The sequence below is a fragment of the Mchenga conophoros genome, linkage group LG12, assembly GCF_057382185.1.
Source record: "Mchenga conophoros isolate Kocher_MC1m ecotype Shallow Benthic linkage group LG12, M_conophoros_male_GT1.1, whole genome shotgun sequence".
Taxonomy (NCBI): domain Eukaryota; kingdom Metazoa; phylum Chordata; class Actinopteri; order Cichliformes; family Cichlidae; genus Mchenga; species Mchenga conophoros.
This window is the reverse complement of record NC_140537.1, coordinates 37,866,112-37,893,745: the sequence shown is the minus strand read 5'-3', so window position 1 is coordinate 37,893,745 and position 27,634 is coordinate 37,866,112. Positions and strand designations below refer to the sequence as shown.

At 40.9% G+C, this 27,634-nt stretch overlaps 2 protein-coding genes across 8 annotated transcripts in view; both read right to left on the bottom strand.

The window, feature by feature from the left end:
- Positions 1-433: 433 nt before the first annotated feature.
- LOC146563206 (GTPase IMAP family member 8-like) lies at positions 434-15,434 on the bottom strand. Of its 6 annotated transcripts, none has more exons than XM_085295642.1 (6): positions 15,399-15,434; positions 14,558-14,624; positions 12,856-12,933; positions 12,267-12,322; positions 5,008-6,237; positions 434-4,915 (listed from the first exon to the last, which is right to left on the bottom strand). In XM_085295642.1, exons 4-6 carry the CDS (start codon positions 12,283-12,285, stop codon positions 3,360-3,362), a joined length of 2,805 nt encoding a protein of 934 aa, XP_085151768.1. In that variant the 5' UTR covers positions 12,286-12,322; positions 12,856-12,933; positions 14,558-14,624; positions 15,399-15,434; the 3' UTR covers positions 434-3,359. The 6 variants fall into 6 exon arrangements, with proteins under 6 accessions (XP_085151768.1, XP_085151767.1, XP_085151770.1 ...); XM_085295641.1 differs by having other exon boundaries at positions 15,325-15,400; XM_085295644.1 differs by lacking the exon at positions 15,399-15,434 and adding an exon at positions 14,766-14,931 and having other exon boundaries at positions 14,023-14,624.
- Positions 15,435-18,734: 3,300 nt separating this feature from the next.
- The window catches only part of LOC146563205 (protein mono-ADP-ribosyltransferase PARP14-like), a 32,657-nt gene continuing 23,757 nt past the window's right edge, over positions 18,735-27,634 (bottom strand). Inside the window, exons 16-23 of one of the 2 annotated variants that reach the window (XM_085295618.1) lie at positions 26,447-26,629; positions 25,895-26,098; positions 25,155-25,279; positions 23,964-24,199; positions 23,614-23,882; positions 23,204-23,349; positions 22,217-22,391; positions 18,735-19,201 (exon numbers count right to left, since the gene is read on the bottom strand). In XM_085295618.1, the coding sequence (XP_085151744.1) occupies positions 18,921-19,201; positions 22,217-22,391; positions 23,204-23,349; positions 23,614-23,882; positions 23,964-24,199; positions 25,155-25,279; positions 25,895-26,098; positions 26,447-26,629 (1,619 nt within the window). In that variant the 3' untranslated portion in view covers positions 18,735-18,920. Of the gene's footprint in view, positions 19,205-22,216; positions 22,392-23,203; positions 23,350-23,613; positions 23,883-23,963; positions 24,200-25,154; positions 25,280-25,894; positions 26,099-26,446; positions 26,630-27,634 lie in introns of both variants that reach the window. The other variant, XM_085295617.1, reaches the window with a different exon arrangement.

Sequence of the window (27,634 nt, the reverse complement as noted above, 5' to 3'; positions counted from 1 at the left end):
GGAACGTTTACAGGATACTGAAGGGAAATCTTAAAAAAAAAATACCTTTGATATAACAGCATTAAAAATCATATTTATGTTTGTTTTTGGAGAGTGGAGACGAGAAAGTCAATGATGAGGGGATGCATAACCAGGGGAACACGGACACGCATACCCCTACTTGGCGGACTAACTCTTCCCGTTCCTCCTCTCTGGAACACTGCAGCCACTTGCCGCATAGCGACTCCACTGTCCAAATGATCTCCTGCTCTTGTGTCGCTGGGTCCGGCATGGTCGCGTTGTACTATCATGATCTGAGGGGACAGACTGTGTGGGTGTGTGTGTGGTGGACCCAGGTGCGAACACAAGAGAGTAGACCGGAGTAAAAAGCGAGCCTTTATTGTGGCTGATGACAGGTCTCAACACAAAGCAGAAACACCGTGACTAAACTGAACCTAAACTAAACTGGGAAACAGATACTGATAAACTAAGGAGACTCAAAAAACCATGCCGATGATGTACAGACTGACCGGGAGGACATGGAGGGTGGGAACACAGACGACGCGACGCAGACTGCATGAAACACAGAGACTAAATACACATGAGGGATGATCAGGGGAAGTGGCCACACATGGGAGCACAGCTGACACACATGAACCTAACGACAGGACAGGAGAGGAGAAACTAAATACACTGACATTGAATACAGACTTTCAAAGTAAAACAGGAAACATGGAGATTAGACATGACATGAACTAAACATAACCACGCAGACATGACGCATGAACCAGGGAGACTTAGTACAGGGGGAGACAACAAGACTAAACAGCAATCTAGAAATTAACTAGGTGAACTAAGCTAAGGCACAAATAAATACAAAAGATACATAAACTCAAACACTGGGTCGCTCGACCCAGGACCATGACACAAAACAGTGAAGAAGGCGCAGCAGCGCCTCTTCTTTCTCAGGAGACTGAAAAGATTCGGCATGAGCCCCCGCATCCTCAGGACCTTCTATCGCTGTGCCACTGAGAGCATCCTCACTGGATGCATCACCACCTGGTATGGCAACAGCAGCACTTACAACCACAAAGCTCTCCAGAGAGTAGTGCGGTGTTCTGAACGGATAACTGGAGGTGAGCTTCCCTCCCTCCAGGACATCTACAGGAAGTGGTGCCTGAGGAAAGCGGGGAGGATCATCAAGGACTCCAGTCACCCCAGCCAGAAACTGTTCAGACTACTTCCATCGGGAAGGATGTTCTGCAGCATCGGGTCCCAAACCAGCAGACTGAGAGACAGCTTTTTCCATCAGGCCATCAGACTGCTGAACACTTCATGGACACCTCAGCTTCACTTACCAGAACTTCAACATTATGCACTCCACACTGTATATAAATGCCACTCGTTTTGCACATTTCCAACTGCCGACCTCTGTAGATTTAATTTAATTTAATTTTATATATATGTATATATACACACACACACTTAGATATACATATTTACTATACATATTCAGTAATGCGCATACATACTATCCCATAGCCCCCATCCTTAAAACCTCCTCCCTCACAGAGAGAATTATGACCTTGTTTTCTGCTTGTCCATCATCTAAAACAGGAGTCTCTGTTTAACGTCTCCCATGAACTTACAATGGCCTCACTGTGGCAAGTGTGTGTGGTAGAGCATAAGGCCCATTTGTAGTCCACATGCATACAACTAAGTGAGAAAGTGATATTACTGTTACTAATGTGATATGATTAAAATATGTGAACAATACACAGGATAAAGAAATCTGCCACCACACGGGAAACATGGAATTGTCTTCCATTATTATGCCGATGACTCGAGGATTCATTAAAAAGATAAATGGTTTATCAGTAGACTCCCTGCTCAGGTGTCTTGATAAATTAAAGGCCTGGATGGCTTTGGGCTTTTTGCATTTTAATGAGCAGAAAACAGAAGTGACGGTTTTTGGTGGCTTTTCTGAGACCACGACTATGGATCTTGGTTCTTTGACACAGTTTGTTAAACCAATCATCACTAATCTGGGAGTTAAAATGGAAAACATACATCAGTGTAAGTGGAGATATTAATTCAATGTTTACTTGATGAAACATCAAGAAAGACATGAAGTTACTGTAAAAAGGTTTTGGACTTCACCATTTAACAACAGTCCACACTGAACCACAGACAAGAACTGTAGTAAAATCAAATAATCCATATGAAACAAGCAAACGACATATCATTAAAATCAGTCTCAGTTATGTCATTAATTATGAAACAAAAACATATTGGAGAATCAATAATCAAATAAAAAAATCAAAGCATTAAAGGCATTTTATTACAATATGCTATTGATTTAATTGATATTAATATATATATTAAAAATTAAGTTAATGCTGTAATATTTGTAATTTAAAGGTCACAGAGAAAATAGAATGACTTATATGTAAACATTCAATTTCATTCAAGTCATAAAAATCTTTTTTTTTACTGAAAGAAAACCAAACTGTCTCTAATGACCAAAACTAAAGACGTTTTCCTCTCACCTATTTATTCATACATTTATGATAAATTGCCTTCTTTACTAATCAAACATATATTTATGAAAATAGTAATGGTTATAAATGAACATATTGTTACTTAACAACTCAGGGACATAAAACTCAGGGAATCCACACGTTCGGCTTTAATAATACAGTATATAATATTAGCCAGTCTGAGTACAGTCTTACTTGATACACATATACTGTGTTGTGATAACAGCTGTATTATACCACTGTCTTTTCATATTTAGACACAACTATAGTTACATGTCTCATTATTAAGTCTCTATTAACTAGCAGTCGAAGTATATTATGATCACACAAAACTGTATTACAGCTTTCTGCCATATTGTTTACTGTAATAATCAAATAACATGTCGATCCACTGTGATTTTTTTATTGACTGTTTTTACTATTATAATTCATTTTTCCCCTTTTCGGATCATTTTGTGGCCTGGCTGCATCTGACATCAGAGATTTGTGTTGAACTAATAAATTCTTCTCATCTGCTGTGATTGTTCATTGTAATTGGAGACAGAAATAAATTACATAATTATGTGAAGAAGTGCTTGTATAATAACTTGTCTTTAGTGTTTTTGTAAGCTAACAAATGGAGTTCTGTAACATACCCTTATATTGTTAGATTGTTTTTTGTGTATTCATTGGAAATGAATACATGTATTTAGCTTTAGAAAATAATGAATCTCCAGGCAGAAGTGTTTTCTATGTGCTGCAAAATATGGGGAAGTATACAGAACTTTAAAGAAGTACTGATTCTTTTTTGTTTTGTTTTTACTGACATAAAATGAAGCATCTGAAACTGTTCGTTTCTTATCACATAACGCTGCAGGCTGATGCATCATTGATCTTTTCTGATAAGATTTCTTGCATAAGCGTAACTAATTCTTTTTCATGTGTTTCCTGGAGTTCCTCTTTTTTATCCTCATCCTTCACTTTCTTCATTTCATTTTCCTGTTTTTCCAGTAATCTCTTGATCCTGTAATAACTAGAATTCCTTTTGATGACATGTTTCAGTAACTCATTCATTTCCTTCTGATATTCTTTCTTCTGATAAGCTAATTCCTCCACAAGTTTCTTTTGGGATTCATTGGCATTTTCAGCTGCCTTTCTGGCTTCTTCTTCATGTTTTTTCTTCATCTCCTCCAGGGTTTTCTTATGTTTCTCCTCCAGCTCTTTTTTCTCTTTTTCCTCCTGTTCTCTTCTGAGGTGATCCTCCTTAAGTTTGTTTTCATATATTTGCTTTTCTTGTTTGTACTTTTCTTGAAGCTCTTTGATTTTTTGCTCTTCCTCTCGTCTTGTCTCTTCTTCTTGTCGTTGTTTCTCCCACCATTCTTTCTGTTCTTTCTCCCACTCTTCTTGTTGTTTTCTCAGCTGTTCTCTGCTTTCTTCCAGCTTTCTGTCGACATTTGTCTTTTCCTCTTTTTCTGACTGAATTTGTTTATCCACAATTTCAATCTGTTTGTTAAAATTCTCTCTATATCTTTCTACTTCCTTTTTCTTAGTGATTTCTTCTTCATTTCTAATTTGTTCTTCTTTTCTTCTCCTCTCTTGTTCGAACTTAATTTTCTCCTCCATTTCCTGGAGTTCTTTGGCTTTTTCTTGTCTCTCCTGTTCCATTTGTTTTCTCTCTTTTTCCATTGTTTCCTTAATGGTTTCCATGTCTTGATTGTATTTTCTCTGAATCTCTTCTTCCTTCTTCTTTAGAATGCTCTCCATTTTCATCTGTATCGCTACTTCAGCCTCTTGCAGCATCTGATTGGTGAAGTAGTTGCCTCCATTGTCCTTCACCATGGTGTCAATCTTTGCTATCAGCTCACTGACTTGTGTGCGGTTTTGTTTCTCAGAGTTATTGAACACATGGTATCTTCCTCCACAGTCAGAGATCAGCTTCTTAAAGGAACTGTGACATTTGTTCTTGATGTAATCATCAACAGACTCTCCCTGACGCTCCAGTTCATCACCTCTGGTTAAAAGAACAAAGGTGAACTTTTCTGAATCCTTCCTAAAGAATTTCTTGATGAGTTTCAGTGTCTCCTTCTCCTCTGCTGTGAATCTGCCGACCTGTATCACCAGCAGGAAAACATGTGGTCCTGGAGCCAGGAGACTGACACATTTCACCATCTCCTCTTGAATTTCTTCATTGGTCAAACTTGTGTCAAACAGACCAGGAGTGTCGACCACAACAACAGGACGACCGTCCACCTCACCGTGTAATTTCTGACATTGTTGTGTAACTGATATTTGACTTGATGCAGCTTTAAACTCATCTCTTCCTAAAATGGTGTTTCCTGTAGAGCTCTTTCCACAGCCGGTCTTCCCAATCAGCACAATCCTGAGACAGTCTGAGTCCTGTTCTCCACCTTCATCGCCTAAAACATAAACATAAAGTTTTATATTTATTATTATAGGTTGTTATGTCAAGACTGTAGGACATCAGACTAAGAAAAATATTTGTGCTTACCTGTGATCATGTTCATCTTCAATTTCTTAGCTTCATCTTGTTGCCTCTTAATGATTTTCTCTTGTTGTAAGACTTTCTCCATTTGTGCATGTAGCAAGGTTATAGCTGTATAACAGTGTGGTTTGCCCATGCTCTTTTCAGACAGGCTCATTTTATCCACAGTCTGAAGCATGGTCTCCAAACTACCCCTCTGCTGTTTAGCCTTGATATTGAGAACCATATGTCTTTGTCTAAAAGTCTGAAGGAGCTTCTGGATGTCCTGGTTTTCCTTGAAAAAGTTAATAACAGCTGGATCTGTCGGATCTGAGTCCACGGTGAACAGAATCATGGTGAAGTCATTGACTCGAGAGCTGAATGTTTCCTGGATGGTCTCTAACTCTCCCTTGTCTTCATCCGTGAGGGGAGCCACAGGTAGGACCAGGATGAAGGCATGGATTGCCTGACAGAGGGAGATACACTTGAATGATTCCTCCATCACTGCCTCCTGAGGTTTTCCATACAAGGCAGGCAGCTCCACCAGGGAAACCCAACGTCCACACACCTCTCCCTGATGTTTAACACACTCTGATGAGTTGGAGACTGAATGAAGCTCAGTCTGACCTAAAATGGCCTTGGCTGCTGACGTCTTCACTGCTCCTCTCCTCCCACACAGAACCAGGTTCACACTGGACTTCACTCTCGTGGGTTTAGCCTCTTCTTTTAACATGAGATATTTTCCCCAGTTTTTACTCACTATTTGATTCATTTTTTCCATAAACTTTGAGTAAGATATGGGAATGTCTTTTTTGTCAAAACTGATATATTCCTGCCTGTGATCACAGTGTTTGATGAGTCTTTCCACTGAGGAACTCTTTCTCTCATTATGTGTCAGGATGACCATGGAGTGCTTAAATGCATCTTGACCAAACACACTGAGGACCAAGTTCAGAGCTTTTCTGTCCTCTTCAGAGAAATCAGATCTCACTAACAGCAGCAGAACATTTGGTCCAGGAGGACAGAGACTCACACAGCTCTTCATCACCTCTAACAATTTATCAACAGACAGACTGAAGATGTCGGGAGTTTTGACTACTGTTAACGGTTTCCCGTTCCACTCTCCAGAGGCAGCGTGACATTGCCTTCCTCCAAGGACTTTAGACACAATGGATCTTTTCTTTCCAGTGATGAGGTTTTCCAGGGCTGATTTCTTGTCATCATTTTTTCCAAACAGCATTATTCTGAGTTCATGTGCTGAAAAGAAAAATTTCATAATGAGAACACACATATGTCCATCTCACTCCTATTTACCACATTTCATTACGTAGTTTTCAATAACTAAATAGACCAGAAAAATTTTCTTTAAAATATTTCTGACTATATCTTTTAGTTGGTTACAGGTGGATCAGCACAGACAGAAAACTTAGGTGTCACTTGAGTCTGTAACACTAACAACTGCCATCAAATTTGAATATTATCTCACTGTCAACTGATCCATCCATCTCTCACCATGTTGTCGCAGTGTGTGTGTGTGTGAAACTATGGACCGTATTTACTAAATGTTGTCCCCAGTTACAGTTAGGTGTGGGTAGTTTCCTTTTACACTCAGCTGTCTCTACAACACGATGGACTGGTACAGCATCCGTATCACTTCAGCTGCAGCACCAATCCATCTCTCAATATCCTGCTTCCTTCTCCCGTCACTTGTGAACAACACCTAAAGATACGTAAAATCCTCCAATTGGGACAGGATCTCATCCATGACCCAGAGTGGGCTCTTCAAACTTTTCCGACTGAGGAACATGGTGGAAATTTGAAAATGTTGATTCTCATCCCCACTGCTCACACTACGCCACGGCCTGTTACAGGTAAACTGGAGGCCATTTCCCACCAGGAGTCTGACTTATTGCCTCCAACGTTCCACATGCCACAGCTGTGAGTTGAAGATCTCGTGGACTGGAGCCTCTGCCAGGCATTCGCAGCGCACCTTCACTGTACTTTTAGGTGTGCTTGGTCTGTCCGTGTGATTCGACTCACCACCAGGTCGTGATCAGCTGATATCTCAGCCCAACTCTTTACCAGAGTGTCCAGAACATATGGCTACAGGTCCAGTGATACATTTACAAAATCCATCATCGACCCGTGACTTGCACCTATGGAAACCCCTATGTTCGAACATGGTACTCGTTATGGACAAAATGGGATTTGCACATAAGTCCGAGAAATAAACGGAGTGTCACAGGGCTCTGTATTAGGTCCCCTTCTATTTATCATTTACATAAACAATCTTAGTCTAAATGTGCTAGATGCAACATTGCACTTCTATGCTGATGACACAGTTATTTACAGCTGTGGTTCAACTCTTGTCCAAGCCATTGACTTCTTGCAGAAAACATTTTCTCCTGTCCAGTACTCGTTACTTTAGCTTAAACTAAAGCTTTTATTCGCCACATGCAGTGGCAGGTTGCCCTGCAGTGGACGAACCCGCCCCCCGACCATACACACACAACACAGACATCACATGGGGATACAAGTCAGAGAACGGTTGCATTACAGAAAAACACTGAAATGTACACTACAATGGGAAAGTACAAGAGGAAAAAAAAGAGACCTCTGCTCATGCTGGGCTATAGGAGGACAGCATGAGAACAGGAAACAAAAAAACTGCTCCGTACAGAAAAGCACATAAATGTCCACAGTACAACAATATGGAGCATGTGACCAGCAACAGGGTTGGGTAGGGGATGAGGAGTAATCTGAAGCGAACACAGCAGCCATCCTGCCACTGCGCCATCTCTCCAGCGCGGGCCCAGACCTGCCTCGTGTTCCCCGACCCGCCTCGTGTTCCCCAAGAGGAGTCAAGCATCGAAGGCGTTGGAAGGGGAGGGGGGAGAGTGAGTGCTTATCAGTGTAAGTGTATGTGTGTGCGTGTCCATAGTTCAGCTGAGACAGTGTCCTTCGCCCTATCAGGCTAAGTAAACAGACTACCAGCCAACCCAGGTGGCCTTGCATGGAATGGGAGGAACAGTCTAAACACAGTCGTTATCAGGGTGTTGTTGTTCGGCTCCAGCCTTGAGCCCACAGCTGGCGCCGAAGGGATAGCCGCAATTAGATGGTATTTTTTTCTTTTATACGAACAACTCATGAGAATTTCAAAGTTGTACTTTAACACTCCGACACCGACACTGGTCTCTCAATCTCCCGTTGGAGAGCCGGGAGCTTCTCCATGATGTTATCAAACTTGCACTCCGTGGTCTTGTCATTCTTGTGCTCAGAGAGCAGATTCTGAGAACTCACGACTGCAGTGAGCTGCTTCACGATGTGATCCAACTTTCGCTCAGAGGTCTTATTCTGAGTGTTCATGGCAGCCGTAAGCTTCTCCAAGATCTTAACCATGCTGCACTCAGGGAGCCCATTCTGAGAAGTTGCACCTTGTCCCAACATTTCAATCCCAGCGGGCAGCCTTGGGGGGGTTTGCACAGCCGGTTCCGCTGTCTTAATTCTCCGATAAGCCAGGGCCAAGCCAGCTCCAATCAGCAAGAACCCTGTTATCATGGTTCCAAATAGATAGATATCTTTAACGTCCTCGATCGACAGTCCCGCCAGGCACACGACCCTCCAGTTATGCCACCCGTCCATCGTGTGTCCGGCAGGGAAAGTCCTTCCAGGGCACTCGGGCTCTCCCGACCCGGGGCTTCTCGTTGAGAAGAGTGTGTCAATTGCATTCAGAGACCAGTTGATCAAATCCATAATTCTCTTTTAGGTTTTAGAAACAGACTGTGAGAGTGTGTTCCAGGGAGAAATAAAAACACGAGACAAGACAAGGACATAAGAAGCTAAGCAGGGAAGATAAGGGAGAGGAGAGGACAAAAGTGTGACCGCCTTCGCCGAGAGCCAAACGAGCAACTCAACTGTTGTTCAACAACTGTTCTCAATTCAGGCAAAACAAAGCTAGTGTTGTTTTCTAAATCAAGGAAATGGACCCAAACAATTCCGTCAGTAACCACTCTTCAGGGTAATATAATAGAGTTTGTTCACACGTATAAATATCTGGGTTTTTCTTTTAATACAAAGAAGCGGCTTGTTGCTGCAACATTTTTACCTGTGCTGGATTATGGGGATATTCTATATATGAATGCTTCTGCTGCTCAATTTCTTCGAATGGTTGATCTGATGTTCATCACTAACCGTACATTTCAGACTCACCACTGTGAGTTCTATTCTCAGGTAGGATGGTCTGCTTTGGCAAGTCGGAGGAACTCTCACTTATGCAGTTTTATTTATATGGCAATACTGGGATTGCTGCCTTCTTATATATGTTCCCAGTATGCAATGAAGCATGCTGGTCGCTATCCTCTTCATCCACAAGGTTATTTGTTGTTTTCTGTTCCATTTGCCCGAACTGAATTTAGAACCCTGTGCTTGGAACAACCTGCAGAACGACTGGAAAATGACTGAATTATTTTCATTAAGTGCTTTTAAATGTAAACTAAGAATCCATGAAACTGTTTCCATTAGACTGATTGTCATTTTAACAGAATTTGGAATTTTTGTTTAATTATATTTTTATTTTTTTAATTTTTATTTATTTTTGCATGTGTGTTGTTGCTGCTGGCTGTGTTTAATTGAGTAACTTTTGTAACTGTGGGACTCTTCCTGCTGCCTATCTTGGCCAGGTCGTCCTTGAATAAGAGGTTTTTAATCTCAATGGATCTTCCTGGTTAAATGTGTGGATGACTGAATGTAGTGTAAAGCACTTTGGGGTGCATAGGGACTAAGTAAAGCACTATACAAATACAGGCCATTTACCATTTAAATAAAGGTTTTTAAAAAAAGAAAGAAAGAAAAAACAAACACACCACTCGGGTTTTGATCCGGGAGGCCGCTCTACCCAATCACGCCCCTCCAGGTCTCATTGTCATTGCCCACATGACCATTGAAGTCTCCCAGTAGGACAACAGAGTCCCCAGGTGGAGCACCTTACCCAAGGACTCCAAGAAGGCTGGGTACTCATCATTCAGCGCATATGTGCAGATGACAGTCAGGATCCATTCCCCGACCCGAAGGCGCAAGTCCAAACCCTCTTGTCCACGGGAAAAAAACCCAACACATAGGCAGCAACCTGAGGGGATACTAGGATACCCACCTCGGCCTGCTACCTCCCACCAAGGGCATCTCCAGCTGGAGACAGTGTCTATCCATTCTCCAGGAGACTGGTTCCAGAGCCCAAGCTTTGTGTTGAGGCCAATTATATCTATTCGGTGCCTCTCAACCTTACACACTAACTCAGGTTCCTTCTCACCAGAGAGGAACATTCCATGTCCCAATTTCTTGTCTTGGTAGCAGGGGATTAGTCCGCTAGGGCCTTGTTCCTGGCTGCTGCCCGACACACTGCACCAGACCCCTACGGTGTGAATTGCTGCGGATTGCAGGTCACCTTAAGCTTCGTGTCCTTAAAACACTCTGTAAGAGTAAGCTGAAATAACTAGTAGCAGACAAGTTGGTGGAGGCTGGTTTGATCCAAGCCCCTTACCTGCCTGAAGGCTCTGGTGAGCTAAGACGAACTTCCTTGTTTGAGGGCGACCATAAAGATGGTTCTAGTATGGATGGTGTGGGAGATGAGCGGGCAAAGACACCGCGTACGCTCCCTGGCTATGATCACCTCTCCTCTGGAAGTTCAGAAGCATGGATTGGGGCCCGGTTAAAGGTGCGACTGGTACGGCTCCATTTGGAGGCTGAGGAGAAGGCCCAGGTCAGGCGAGCTCAGCTAGAGCTTGAGATCCATTGCTTGGAGACAGAAGCAGATAAAGGAATGAGGCTGCGTAAGATGGAGTCTCAGCCACAAGCCTCATCTGTCTCTGCTGTTCTTCCAGGTTCTACCCCGACTTTGCAGTGGCCGAGTGATATATGGCCCCTTTTATTGCAGTGTAAACTGACTGGCAAAGCCCAGAAGGTGGTGGCCACACTTCCTTTACAGGACAGTTTGAATTATTCCAGTGTGAAATCGGCTGTTTTTCAGGCCTATGAATTGGTCCCTGAAGCATACAGGCAGAAATTTCGGCAACAGAGGAAACTTCCCTCCCAAACATATGGGGAGTTTACCAGGGAAAAAGGGATCCTTTTTGACAAGTAGTACTCTGCGTTAAAAGCCAATGATTATTAATCACTGCGTGAATTGATGTCACTGGAAGACTTTAAAAAGGGCCTTCCAGAGAGTGTAGTTTTACACTTGAATGAGCAGAAAGTAAACACTTTAGCAACTGCAGCTGTTCTCGCTGATGAGTATGTGCTCACCCATAAGTCCTTTTTCACAGTTAATGAGAAGTCATGGCTCAGTGCCGTGCAGCAGGCAGGCATGGCTAAAACTTTAGGTTCAAAAGAGTCATGAATTTCGTGTTGTTATAAACCGGGACATGTCATTGTGAACTGTTTGGACCTGAAGCGCAAAACATTAAATTCTCAGCAAACTAAAGATATTGCCTTTGTGAAAGCAGCGTCCCATCCTGAGGTGCTTGGTTGTGGCGGTAAGGTGCCGGGACCTTATTTTGAACCGTTCATCTTTGATGGTTTGGTCTCACTAAGTAATAGAAACACTGACCTGAAACCAGTGCGCATATTGAGAGACACTGGAGGTTCTCAGATTAATTCTTTCTAGTGTTTTGCCTTTCTCAGCAGACAGTGCATGTGGTTTTAATGTTGTACTGCGTGGAATAGAGATGGCTCCCAGACCAGTTCAATGGGTTTATATATAATCAGAATTTGTTGCGGGAGTTTTTCCCATCGCAGTATGCCCAACCTTGCTAATCTTGCGTGTTGTTGGGGTGGGTTAGTGCGTCCTAGTCTGGAGGTTCTAGATCAGTGGTTCTTAACCTTGTTGGAGGTACCGAACCCCACCAGTTTCATATGCGCATTCACTGAACCCCTCTTTAGTGAAAAATAAAATATGATTTTTTTTTTCCAAATTCAAGACATAGATTTTGTTTTACTGGTGCACAAAATGAGCCGTGCATGTCACGGCGGAGGCTCTGCCGAACCCCTGAGACGACTCACCAAACCCCTAGGGTTCGATCGAACTCAGGTTAAGAACCACTGTTCTAGATAATCCCCTCAGTCACAAGGCCCCAGACATTTCGTTGACCCTGAAGCTGTACCCAGCTTGTGTGGTTACTCGTGCACAAGCCCGTAAAGATGTTGATATTTAAACTCTTTTTGTCTAAGTGCTTGTGAAATATTTGCAAAGTGTCAGTGCAGTGTGTTATCTCAGTGAAGATAACTGGACTCACCAGATTCTGAAAAGGCCATGATGTCACTCTGCTGAAAACACCATAGACTGGTTGACCTGTAGAGGGGAAAGTGCTTGATGCTATAAACACAACACTGACAAATACACACTCCAAAAGCAAGGCGACTGTAGAAAATGAATCCTTCTAACCAAAAAGAATCTTTAACCTTAACTATGATGGCATTTTTAATTATTAGTATTTAAATTAAGTGATAAGTATGGAAGAAGCAGAAGCATGTAATTTATGCATAATAATCATTAATATTAACATAATATAAGTTCAGAGTTAAGAGGTTCTCAGTCATCCAGGTCATCGTAGTCTAAGGAGCTTGGAAAGAAAAGCGTCTGGACTTCTTTAAGTTGCTTGAAAATGTTCATATGGCTGATAACTGTGATTTGGTGTTTTAAAAAAAATCACCTACGCATTGCCCCTTAGTATTACTTTGTACTATTATTTCATCTAAAATTTTGATATAATAATTAATTTGACAGTTTTGGGTGTGATCAGTGATTTACTTTCTAAATACATTATCGACAAGCTTCATTTACATTTAATTTGGAAGAATTTACTTTCATTCTAGTTCACTCACCTGCTGATGTCCCCAATGTCTCCTTACACCAAGATCAACTTGACAGTTCAAAAGGTATGATTTAAAGTAGAGCTGTGCCTGGATTAATAAAATAAGATAAAAGTGTTTCACATGGCGATATTTCTCCAAATGTAAAGTTTTAATACAAACTGTGAGTGCTACAAAGATCAAAGTGTTTACAGCTGTTTTCTATGTTTGAAACCATTTCCATTGCATATTTACCAATTGATGAACATATTTTACAAAACGTATTCAAAATTCAAACTATTTAAGAAAAAATATATACAAATGTCACGGCTGCGGCGGCAGACGTGTGGAGTTATGATCGAGGACCCAAAATGGAAGCACGGCCTATGATGCAAGTGAGCTTTATTTAAGGTGCGCAGGATACAGCAGGAGCGGAGACTGGCATACACAGAAACTAAGGGGAACCTAAACAGAGGAAACACAGGGAGACTCCAGGAGACATCGCAGACGGACCAGCGATGAGAACGAGCTGACTGCACTACAAATACACAAGCAGAAACATGAAGGAATGAGGAACAGGTGGCAACACAGCTGGAACTAATTGGGCAAGACGAGACAAGGAAGTAAAACAGAATACATGAGACACAGACCTTCACAATAAAACAGGAAACTCAACACACACAGACTCAGAGACACAAGCTTTACACAGAGACCTGACTACACTGGAACACACAGGCAGGGATGAGTAGACACAGAACAGAGGGAGCACAGAATAACACGAGGAGCAAAGGGATCAACACTAGGACCTAGAAATACAGACAGCAATAACATGAGGGAAATAAATAATAAACAGTGCAACTCACTGAGTCACAGACCCAGGACCAGGACAATAAATACAAACAAAATAACTGAAAACTCACAAGTATATAATTTATGATTACACAGAAGGTTACCTGTTGTAACCAGTAGTGACTGAATGTCATGAAACATCTGGTTCTGGAGGTGGAATGACATGTTCTCTATAAAAGTATGTAATCATATAAGAATTTTACAAAAATGCTAGAAGTAATCTGAAGTGTCAGCTGAGATCAAACAAAACGAAAATCACCACTTATTCCCTCACACTGAAAATTGTATTTACGTCAGTAGTTTCCCTTGTTTTCTTTCGGTGAAGCATTTAGGTATCTAGGTATTACTTACCTGCTGAAGTCAGTTGTGTCCTCACACCAAGATGGCTAAAGTGAAAGTAAAAAAAACTCCAGTTCTGCCTGTGAAATATGTGGACTGGGTGTGGTTTGGAAAAAAATGTGTCAGGTAACACTAGCTTGTTTTTCAGTTGAGAAATATGGACTCAGACATCAAGATGTTAAATCCCACCATATCTGTGCTCTGATAATGTTTTTCCCCCTAATGGTTAAAGTCCTCTTTGTAAAAAACGCGAAGAAGTCATCAAAAAATGTTTTGCAACAATCAATACACTGAAACAAAGAAATTGGTGAGTTTTGGGGAGTAAAAGCTACTGAGATGTGGTGTTTTGAGTCAATGTGCTTTGATCAGTAGTGATTCCATTGTTAATTCAATGGTGCTGGTTTGGTTGGTTATTATGCAAATGTACAGTTTATAAGGTCGAGGAAATCTGCAGTCAGCTGAGACTGAAGAAGTCACTGAGTGACGAAACGTTTCTCCCACTGAAAACATCCAGATGAACACAATCAACTTTTTGGGATTTACTTACCTGGATGACTGAGCCTGAGCATCAAGACATTTTACCCAAGGATGTTTGGCAAGAAGACTGAAGCAGCCTGGAATCAAAACACCAACATTTCGGTTGAGTAGGTGACTTGCTCTACCACCTGAGCTACAGCCACCCCAGACATATTACAGGGTTTAAAGTCTACAAGAATTAAATATCTTGGAAAGAAGAAAGCAAGAAATAAAAACACCTGGAAGAAACTGTTCTTCTTTCATTTACTCATTGTAACTCACTAGGCCAGAGTTACAGCAAGCACAATTTGTTTGTCGCCACAAATGTATCGCCCATATGAGATCACTAAATGTTTCTCAATCCTAAAAGCTCACACGGCGTCTGTTATGCATGTTTAGTTCTGTAAAGAGAGACCTGCCTGACCTGTTTTGTATCAAAACTGTACCAACCTGTACCTGGTTGGTACAGTTTTCAGTGCTTTTGCATTTTCACTTCAGCCAAACACCAGGTCAGACAAACTTTATTTCAAAGAATTGTTCCCCAACCAACAAAAAGATGGATTAGTCAAAGCATTCACAGTAGTGATGCACGAATCATGAATGAATTGTTCAATACTCGAGAATCACTTTACTGACTCATGAATCATGATTCACAAGCCCAACTGACTCATCCCTGTTGCTGTTAGCAGCAATGTATCTAGCTTATAATTAAAATTGTGGAGAAAAACACAACATCCAGTATTGTAACAAAAAATTTCTGCTCTGAACTGGAAGAAAAAACCCTGAGTATAAGCTCACATCAAGAAAATAGCTCCTCGGTTCACAGTAACATCGCTCTGCTAACATGCTAACAGCACATTTGAGCTACTCACCCCCTCCGTCCTGGCTCACAGCTTCTTCTTCTTCTTGGTTGGCAACCAATGTTAAGGCGCATTACCGCCCCCTGGCTCACAGCTCAGTGGACATTTAGATGAAAAAATATATATTTAACACATTTAAGGAAAATACTAATAAAATAAAAAATACAAATATATTAAAATAAAATAAAATAAAATAAATGTTTATTAAGCAATTTTGATAGGAAATTGCTTAATTTTAGAAATGTTTTTGCTCTTTTTTGCTCTATAAAATAGTTGATTTCTTTTAGAATCATTCATCTTAGCAGTAGGATTTACATGAAAAGAGAAACAAATTAGGTTTGAGTGAAAATGTACATTTTTTGCACTCTCTGGTCGACTGACTCAGTGAATCAAATGACTCAAAAAACCGATTCACTTTGGTGAGCGCCTCATTAAAACTCGATTCAGTAAAAAGAATCAAATTTACCATCACTAATTCACAGGCAGAGAAAATTTATACTATTTATACTCATAGAAATTAGTGTAAGAGTGATGATGTACTGAGACAATCTCTCCTGAACCAAATTCCACTTTTGGTTTTAAGTGGCCTCCTCCTTTGTAAGCAACCAGAAACCAGACAAACATGATTTCATTCCATAAGCAGTGTAGCTCTTGTAAAGGTCATCTTCCCTTTACATGAGTAGATCACACATTTACCAGCTAAATGTGGTCTGATAATTTATTTGCAGGTATTGCACAGATATAACATGGATATTGATTGAGTTCTCTTAAAAAAAAGAGTTTACCATGAATCATTTCAATAACTGTAAAATGTCATTTGTCATCCAGACTGTGCTAAAATTTACAACATATACAAGACACACTTGAACACAAAGATGCTACACATACAAATAAGCTGAATTGTCCATTAACTACACACTGCTGTCTCTGAATAAAAGTAACCTTGTACAAGTCTTGCAAACATTTGAAACAAATTTTAAAAGAGGAAACAAAAGAGCAGTTTGGGGCAAGTTACTTTCAAAAAGTAATTTATTATAGTTACTTTCTTGAAAAAAGTAACTGAGTTACTAACTGAGTTACAAGATTCTAAAAGTAATTAATTACTTGAAAAGTAACCATTGCGTTACTTTAAAAAAAATGTTTAACCCTCTGGGGTCCAGGGTATAATCGGCCATTTTAACTACTTTTGATGTTTCCTCCACATTTCACCTTTAAAAACTATTTACTTTGTCTTGTTTGGTATCATCAGCACAACCTCACATGTCTGAATTTACAGTTATCTTTTCATTATATTTTTTACTGTAACAACCACAAACATGTTTAATGAATCAAACAAATTATTTGTGCCACTCTAAAAACATAATTTCTGTCCACCATAAAGGAGAACATCACAGCCTGATACCTGCAGGTCTGACATGCTCTTTTTTGACATGCAGCGGCGCTGCACACATTAACCAGGTAAAATACATATTTAGGCAGAATTGTGCAAATATCTATTTTTTTCAGCAGCATAGAGCTTTTTTTCCAATTATTTTTTAAAAGTCAGGTCAAGGCTCTAAAAGCACAAAGGCGATTCGAGGCTGGCGGCTCACAGCAGTTTTTGTTTGCTGGATCCTTTTAGTTCAGCTGGGTGTCTTTCCTTTTGTTATATTTCTTTAAGAGTTCAAAATGTGTTAATTAAATAAATAAAACGTAATTTTCTCTGTAGCACTTCATGGATTTCATAAGCAACACACCTTAGTAGCATAAAGGTAAAAACAATATATACAGTGTTATCTTCATTTTAGATGTCAAAAAGTATTTGCGGCTCCCAGTGGTTTCTTTTGCATGGAAACCAGGTCCAAGTGGCTCTTTGGGTGTTAAAGGTTGCAGAACCCTGGCCTAAGGGAAGCATGTGTAATGTAAACAGAATTGGTCCTAGCACTGAACCCTGTGGAACTCCACAATTAGCCTTAGTGTTTGAAAAGGACTCTCCATTTACATGAACAAATTGGAATCTATTAGATCAGCGTTCCCTAACCCTTTTTTGTGCCACGGACCAGTTTAATGTCAGACAATATTTTCACAGACCGGCCTTTAAGGTGTTGTGGATAAATACAACAAAATAAAATGATACGACCAAGAAAAAAAAACTGTCGTATTTTGTAAATATAATAATAATAATCGTGAATTCACTATGCAATTGTTTAACTTTATTAACAGCGTGCTCCTGAAATGCGCCAACAACATTTAGAGCAGGGGTCAGCAACCTTTAACACCCAAAGAGAAGTGGCACAATTTAGGGGATGTAGAAACTAAGGGGTTTGATCTGCGATGCTCATTAATTCCACTCACCAAGGGGATTGAAGGTCAAGCAACCGGGGAGTCTGGATGAACAGTCAAGCAAGGACATGGAAGAAAAGTTCCCCTTCATAGAAACTGTCTGAGCACAGGGGACCAGAAATGTATGCCGCCCCTTACCAGCTAGTCTCCGCTTCCAGAACAGTCTAAGCTTCACCTGGACACCTGCTCTTTTTCCTCTCCTCCTCCGTGATTTGTGTAGATCCAGAAAGGTACCACTGGTGACGCCTGACGAAGATCCTGACACCGGCAGCGGAGGATGGAAAATACCGTCGCAGGAGGATGAGGTATCCAGACCCATCATAGAGGATCGAATAGATAGGAGCGTTAGGCGATCACAGACTAAGGCAGCCAACACATCAGTGACAAAAAGGGAGAGCAAAAGGGCCGAAAAGCCCTTTTCCGTGCCCAGCTGTTCCTAATCATCCTCCATATTGTATGGCCTATTTAATGGCGGTGCTGGGCAACAGTCAGCGTGGGAGTATTGTACCGAGCCTGGTAGTAATTGCTGGCATCGAGCTAAGTAGAGACTAACCTGCTGAAGAGAAGACTTAACTTTTTGTATTAATTTCTCCTAGGATAGAGACGGGAGGCTCAGCTGGAGAGGAATTGAATGCTGGCTCACTAGGGGAGAAGACACAGACACAGTACCACACACAATTGGGAAACTCACTCACACGGAGGACTACTTGAACATTGGACTCTTTGTCACCCTTCCTTTTTCACTGTAAATAAAAGCACTGTCTGTTCCTTCAGAAGCTCCACACCCGGGTCCCTCATTCCCCGTGACAACCAGAAGTGATTGAGTGAGTAAGTTTACCAAGTGACGTGAGTTACAGCTACACCAAAGTTTTCTAGATATGTGACTAATCATAGCGACACCCTGGGTGACCTGAAGGGAATGGGAATGGCAGCAGGAGACAATTTAAACTGGAGTTTACTTTTACGATTCTCCGATTATTGTTCACATTAAAGAAATAACAGAGAAGAGAATCACTGGAATTTATTTCAGCGTTAGTTTAATCTTCCTTTAAAATGTGCTTCAAAATATTTAAAAATAATGTGACAACAGCAAATGAAAACAGACAAACAATATTTTATATAATTTGTAATTTTAAAGAATGAACAGTCAGAACAAACATAAGAGGAAAGGTTATTATTTTTTTCTCAGAAATGTTGCACAGTGGTGGCAGCTCATGTAAATGTTATAAGGTATTCTGGGTAAGCCTGGATATCATTGAAGACCACAAACATGGTTGGATTCGACATGTTATCTGTGACGCTGTCATACAGGTCTGAAGCGCTCCCAGATTTGGCTGGAGGGGTGATCATGCCACTGTTTCCTTGAGTGTATTCTCCAACAAGAACCTTGGCCTGGTACATGCGCTTGTGTCCTTTGGCGTCAGGGCTGGCGTAGCCTTGTGCTGAATAGTTTGGGTTCACAGCAAAGTAAGAACCTTTGCCGATTGCTGCACCTACTGACAGAGTGAATAAATAAAAAGATTTAGTCAAAGATGGTCGACAAAAGCTTTTTTTAAGTGAACGCTGCTCCACAGCTGTGGTCTCTGTCAGATATGTATCATGTATGTCATTAGAGTGTTTAACTATCAGTTTGTAGGTGGAGGGTAAAAAAAAGCTGTGGCTTGTTTCTGGTAGCCCAGGTGTAGCCGGGAACATCCGCCCTAAATGTTGGTAAAAAAAAAGGTTTGTGCCTGTTCTTCTAAAGAATATGTAGATAGATCCGACTGAGCAATTTGAAAATCTGTCGTGAAACACGGGATGTTTTATTTCTCCAACAACCAGTGAAAGTGTCATCCATTGATTAATAAACTACTGACTGTAAATAATCTAAATAAAACATGCCAAAAAATAAAACATGGAAATCAGCATAATAACTGCTGAGGAACATCTGTCTGGCCTACAGGGTTGAGCCAGCAAAAGACAAGACAGCAGAAAATGTCTCTCACTGACTCAAGCTATACCTGAGCAGCAGTGGAAGAAAACACAAGGAAAAAAAACAGAAATAGAAATACAACGCGAGTGTTTTTGTTTAACATAATGGAAGAGTCGTTGAAGTGACAAGGAAACAGTAAACGGCTAATAGCAAACATGCATCTCCAGAAATATGATTCATGGCATGTCACGAATTTATCAAATCATCATTTAGCCTGGAGAAATAGTTTGCTGCTTTATAAGAAAGCCGTCCGGAAAGCCAGAACATCTTATTACTCATCACTGATTGAAGAAAATAAGAACAACCCCAGGTTTCTCTTCAGCACTGTAGCCAGGCTGACAAACAGTCAGAGCTCTGTTGAGCCAACCATCCCTTTAACGTTAACTAGTAATGACTTCATTTAATAACTTAATATTCACTTAGACTCTTTTTCTCTAATTGATCTTTCTGAGTCAACTTCAATAATTACTTCCTCCAAACCATCAACGTGTCTTTTAGACCCCATTCCTACAAAACTGCTCAAAGAAGTCCTACCATTAATTAATTCTTCGATCTTAAACATGATCAACCTATCTCTAATGATCGGCTATGTACCACAGGCCTTCAAGCTGGCTGTAGTTAAACCTTTACTCAAAAAGCATCTCTAGACCCAGCAGTCTTAGCTAATTATAGGCCAATCTCCAACCTTCCTTTATATCAAACATCCTTGAAAGAGTAGTTGTCAAACAGCTAACAGATCATCTGCAGAGGAATGGCTTATTTGAAGAGTTTCAGTCAGGTTTCAGAGCTCATCACAGCACAGAAACAGCTTTAGTGAAGGTTACAAATGATCTTCTTATGGCCTCTGACAGTGGACTCATCTCTGTGCTTGTCCTGCTAGACCTCAGTGCAGCGTTCGATACTGTCGACCATAATATCCTATTAGAGCGATTAGAACATGCTGTAGGTATTACAGGTACTGCACTGCAGTGGTTTGTATCATATCTATCTAATAGACTCCAGTTTGTGCATGTAAATGGAGAGTCCTCTTCACACACTGAGGTTAATGATGGAGTTCCACAGGGTTCAGTGCTAGGACCAATTCTGTTTACATTATACATGCTTCCCTTAGGCAGCATCATTAGAAGACATAGCATACATTTACACTGCTATGCAGATGACACCCAGCTCTATCTGTCCATGAAGCCAGATAACACACACCAATTAGTTAAACTGCAGGAATGTCTTAAAGACATAAAGACCTGGATGGCCGCTAACTTTCTGCTTCTTAATTCAGATCAAACTGAGGTTATTGTACTCGGCCCTGAAAATCTTAGAAATATGGTATCTAAGCAGATTCTTACTCTGGATGGCATTACCTTGGCCTCCAGTAACACTGTGAGGAACCTTGGAGTCATTTTTGACCAGGACATGTCCTTCAACGCACATATTAAACAAATATGTAAGACTGCTTTCTTCCATTTGTGCAACATCTCTAAAATTTGAAATATCCTGTCTCAGAGTGATGCTGAAAAACTAGTTCATGCATTTATTACTTCCAGGCTGGACGACTGTAACTCATTATTATCAGGATGTCCAAAAAACTCACTGAAAAGCCTTCAGCTGATCCAAAATGCTGCAGCAAGAGTCCTGACAGGGACTAGAAAGAGAGAGCATATTTCTCCTGTTTTGGCTTCCCTTCATTGGCTTCCTGTTAAATCCAGAATTGAATTCAAAATCCTGCTCCTCACATACAAGGTCTTAAATAATCAGGCCCCATCTTATCTTAATGACCTTGTAGTACCATATCACCCTATTAGAGCACTTCGCTCTCGCTCTGCAGGCCTACTTGTTGTTCCTAGAGTATTTAAAAGTAGAATGGGAGGCAGAGCCTTCAGTGATTCTCACGTATTGGGTTCTGTCACTTCTGCAGCTGGTCCGTCACATTATTGCCACCCCAAAAACACTTCCTCTGTCAATTAAGAGTTGATTTCTTTTCTACTTTCACTTTGTTCTATTAAAATTCATTTGTGTTTCATTCAACTGCTGTTATGTTTTGTTTTGTTTTGACTTGCAGTGTTTGACCTTATAGGCCTCCTTATATTTTACTGCAACACACAAACCTCTGTTTTTTTGTTTTCTGTTTTTCTCCTACACAAGCAGGTGTTCAAAGTTAGCAGTCAATATTATTCTACTAGTAATAGATATGACGTCTTCATGTTACCTAGCAACCATCTACCAATCTAACGAAATCTTATGAAAGATTTGCTGAATTTATATTCACAATAATAACATGTAATTTAGCAAATACTGAATATATGGACTTTGATATCTTTGATATCTCCCAATCATGTTGTCAGTAGTGTCAATATTCCATCATTTCACACATTAACAGCAGAATTTTCTGCAATAACAAACTGAATGAATGAAAAGTTTACATTTTATATTATTGTTTCTGTTTGCACACATTATTTGTTACATATTTGGTAAGGATATTATGGCGTCTGTAATTGATTTTACTGTTCTATAAATGTGCCGTGTATGAGTGTTCAGGTACCGTTTGTTCCTGCGTAGCTGCGGTTGAAGCCTTTGTTGTTGATGAGATCGACAGATGTAGCCCTGGTGCCATGAAAAAGAAGCTTTTCGTTGTTTTTATGTTTATTCTTTGCCTCCATTTGCTTCTTCAGGATCTGGTAGTTCTGCCACAGTGTTGGATTTTGGACCCGTTCAATCTGCCAACACAATCCAAACACATTATTACTTCTCATAGTTCTTACCTTCTTACCTCTGCTTATTTTGTCTAATGATGTGTGTATATAGATATTTATCTTTTTTGCTCAATCATGAAAACATTTCTTCCTTACTCCTTTTTACTAGCAGAAACCTCCACCTGGCTCTCTTTGTACATAGATGAACTTTGAAAGATTTCATCCATATGAAAGAGGTCTGCTGAGGCTGGCTCCAGCAGTTTCAGTCCCCATAGACTCCCATTTTAAATGTCCAAACTTTATAGCACAAATACATACGTTATGGTTGTGTTTTGGTCTCTATAGATAATCACTGCCTTCATACCAACTTTGGGGATGAGGAGGAACTTTTATATAACTTACTTGTTTGATTTATGTGTGTGCTGTTGGAGCCTTTTGGAGCATTGTCCTATTATCTCACAAATAATATGGCTGAAGTTCTGTTAATTATTCTAACAGAGCTCCAGTTTTGGGCCACAGTGAAATTATAGGATTTCACTGTGGACTTAATGATTCCCATGATGCATTAAGTTTTTCCTTTCCAGTCATCTTTCTCACTCAACATGTGTTAACAGACCTCTCTGCACTGAATCATACTTGTTATTAATCCAGTTATAAATGGTGAAGCTAAAACCAAAGCTTTAACCTCACACCAGTGGGTGATTCCATGGTGACTTCATCCATCTTTTATGTACAGCATATGTAAAACCTTCGTTTACTATGGAGACTTTTACTAGTCAATTTTTTTAACCGTCACAGTCATACAGTCTGCTCCGTGTATTTGTGACTGAACATACACTGATGATGTTAACATGAAGTCGATTCTTTGTCAGTTCCTGCTCCACGTCGTTGTATTCCTGAGATCCTGGAGTCAGAGCAAACAACTTCACAAGGTCTCCTTTCATGTCCTCCCAACAAGAAGGCAGAGGCAGAGCAGTGTCATCTGTAAAAATCATTGGAAGAGCTCAGTTCAAACTAACAGTGCATATATACAACATGCTGTGATTAGAGTTTCAGTGGAAGATGTAAAATGTGGTGGCTACAGACTGATCACCTCTTCTGTTTTTCAGCTTGTTTTTTATATTATTATTAAAATTTTTTGTATTTTAAGGGAATAAGTCAGAACTCACCGCTTAGTGTTCATTTAACCTGTTGCATTTTTCTGAGGTAAAACCTCCATAAAAGACAAAGTGCCTAGATGACTCACCCTTCACCTCTTTCCGAAAGAGCTCCATAGGAGGCCTCTTTGCTGTAACTGCTTTTCTAAGTCCTGGATCAGCGGTGTACGTTTCATTGTTGATCTTGATCTTCACCTTTTGTTTCTTCTCTAGCGCCTCCTCCAGTTTGAGGTTGGTGTAAATATCAAACGGCACCATTGAACCACTGTGGTCTGGATACTGCCACTCTACCAGGCTGCTCACTAACAAAGCCTGTCTCTTTGAGTTCTCCGCCCTCTCCACTTTCCGGATGATGTCCCTGATGGTCATCAAATAGAAAAAGCAGTTAGGACCTTGCACTGAACATTCTTGAAAAACATTTACGTCTCTGTTTGCTGACCTAAGTGCAGACTCAGCAGTGAACACGTCTCTGGTCAGACCCTCCAGGTGGATCTCGGGGTCCTGGTCCTCTGCTCCTTTGTCCAGACGGATGCTGACCGTCAGTTTCCTCTGCAGAGCCTTCAGCTCCTCCATGTCAGCCTGTGACATCTGACTAATGAACGGGTCAGAGATGGTTTTCTGTGCCTGCTCAGCAACAATCAGGTCATTAATCCTTTTCTTGGCCTCACTCAAAGCCTGCAGGGTTGGAGAAATCGTGGTACATTTTAGTTACAGGTATCGATACATTTTCTTAAACTCACAGAAATAGATTTATTCAGTGTTCTGGAACCATTTAATGTGCATCAGTCTGTCCAGTAATTCTACACAGGCTCTCTGACAGCAGCCAGATTTGTCTGTGAGCAATGTCGTTCCAGTCTGGAGAGAGAATTTATTTATTTAAGTTCAGCTTGACACATGTCTAAAACTACACATAACACCTCTCTCGCTCACTCACAAAACTTTAAGTATGTGTGGACGAATCACCTGTTATGCACAGATCACGTTGAGTTTGGCTTGTAGCTGCTAACCAGCTGTCTGGTCTGGGTCAACTTATAGCAAAGTGGAGAGAGGCGTCGGAAAGTTGCACCAGCAGAACATTATTCCTCTGGAGGCGGTAAACACAGTGATCAGCTGAATCCTAACATTTCGCTCACAGCTGGGCCTGTTCGACTCTCTTTTGGCTGCAGCAGCTGCTACTATAAGCATACTTTTCTTCTTCTCACTCGCTGTAAACTTCGTACTGCAGATGTTACTCTCACTCGCACACACACTGCAGAGAGAGAGGCGGTCCCTGTCTTCACCACAACATTCAACCGTTGGCACAGAATACATTACCCATCAGGTTAGCTACTTAAAGGGAAGGTTATGCCTGAAACATTTAACATTTTCTTAGGTTTATTTTTTCACCAAAGCTTGTGGGAGCTACAGCTGAGGGGAGCCGTCTTCTGTTTTAGACCACACAGGCTTTGATTTGTTTTGTTCTCTGATTAGCACAAAGATTTGCAGTTTGACTTTGGGCACGTTGCTCGATCCAGATTGCCTTGCTACAATAGGCAGGATATGTTTGATTGTTTGCTTGTTTTCTATCCATCCATGTGTGTGCAAAAAATTAAATATTGTTGGAATAAAAAATAAATGAATAAATGCGTACCTTGTTGTCGTCGGCACACAGCTGAAACACTGTGGGCTCAAACTCTTCCCTCTCCAGAACTAAGTCAACAGAGCTGGACTGAGCCGACCCGGATACCAGACCTGACATGAACTGGCGGACTGTTGCTGAAACAATAATAATATCCAACGTGAATCCATCTGACAACATTTTATGTTATGATCAGAAGTTTCCAAACACTCATTGTGAGCATGAATGTCAGGGTAATTCTGGCCTTTAAATGATTTCTTTATTTTCAATTTAGTGATGATCATTTTCAAACCAATACACTGAATTTTAACTTGGGCTCATTCAAATTCAGTTTTAAAAAGCATTCAAATTCAAGTTCTGCCCGTACTAAAACCCCAATTACAAAAAACATAGAAAACAGATCCTTACACAAAGACATTTTACAGTTTCATTAACATTATTACTGCTTTTTTAAAAGAACACTGCCTATCAAATGCACCATTGCCTTCACCACAATGACCAGGAGGGAAATTAAAAAACATGTTAAAAACACATCAAGAGAGACTTACATCTTCAGGATCAAACCACAGAGATGTTCAGATAGTTCAAGTTATTCTGAAATGCCTTTTTGATTTTGGTCAATAAAAGAGCAAACATTGTCTTTTAGGAGAAATTTACTGGTACTTTTTAAGCCACCATGATCAAAATGAAATGGATAAGTAAACAATTTCTCATCTACAGTTGGGTTTCCCTACCAAACAACAGCGACGTACCTTTGAATTTGCCAAAGACACTCTTCTCCTCCACCGTCTCTCCCTGTCTCTTCTTCATGCTCATGTGGAAATCGTTCAGCATGGCCGTCTGGAAGATCAGGATCTTCACACTCTGAACAAACCTCGGCTGTTTCTTCCTCACAAACTCCACCACTGCATCCACCATGGCATCAGCCACCGCTGAAGGGCTGGCCCCTCCCTGACCTGACAGGCAGACAAGGATGATGATGGTGATGATGAAAGGATGGAAACAGGATGAAGAGTACACTTTGTGAAACTCAACAGAGCAACAATCTCACATCTGGCTGCAACATTCATTACAGCTCGAAGATGAAAGAGTTGGACAAAACCAACAAACTGATGGTTTTGGTGTAATCTAAGATCTCAAAGACTCTGTAGAAGGGATCTGGTTAGTTGGTGTGTTTCAGCTTAATATTAATTTGGTGTGACACAAACTCTGATGGGACCTTTGCCACAGTTCCTCATGCAGTAATGACCTCTGCACACTGCTGCACAGCAAATCAGTGAATACCATAAATAATATGTACAGACCTGTTCCCAGGGCAGGGAAGGCCACAGAGCTGAACTTGTTCTCCTCGCAGAACTTCAGCACTGAGTAAACCATGTTTTTAATGTTTGCAGGGTCGTTCTGGCCGACGACGTGGATGATGTTCCTGCTGGGCAGCTGCCCGGCTGATGTCAGGATCATTGCATGAGGCTGAGCCATGGAACTCACTGCAGAGTGGAAGCACATGAGGCTTATAACACAGTGTGGCAGAATTGGTATTTTCCAGTCCAAAGCGTTACACGTTTGAAATATTTTAAAAAGTATTCCAATCTGATCCATAACTTTGAAATTCTATTTTTCACATCGGAACCTGAAATTTGGTAAAAGGTAGTAACAGCAAGGTAGTGACTTTACAGTAAAGATATTGATCGATATTGATTGTTAGTCTAAGCGATGGGCCAAACACAGCTGGACAGGGCTGTAGAAGTGCATCAACCCAGTAACAGGACTGGTATATGCGCCTTTGTGTGAGGAAGAAGAGGAGCACTGTCAAAATGACCTCCTGCAGGCTACTTGCACATGTTTCTGTGTGAGTAGCTGTGCAAACTGTGGAAACGTTTCAGTAAATGCAAAATTGCAAAGCGTTTAAGTGTCTTATCATCTACAGTACATAATATCACCAAAAGATTCAGAGACTCTAGATAAATCTCTGTATACAAGGGACAAGGATGAAAACTGAAAAAACATATATCGATCATGAGTTTCAGTATTTAGTTGCAAAGAACCAGATGCAAAATTTAATGCTTTAATTGATTAAATAACTCATTCAATAAACTTCATCCTCTACCGCTTATACTTTTCAGGGGCGCGGAAGGTGCTGGAGCCTATCCCAGCTGTCATAGGGCGAGAGGCGGGGTACACCCTGGACAGGTCGCCAGTCTGTCGCAGGGCCAACACACAGGGACAGACAACCATTCACGCCTATGGGCAATTTAGATGAATCAATTAACCCCACTAACTGCATGCCTTTGGACTGTGGGAGGGGGCCGGAGTACCCAGGAGGAACCCACGCAAACACGGGGAGAACATGCAAACTCCACACAGCAATACTCGGCCTGATGGTGGAATCGAACTCAGGACCTTCTTGCTGTGAGGCAACAGTGCTAACCACTGTGCACAAACTCCACCATACCTGAAGTCATTTTAAAAATAAATAAAAAATGGCTTACTCA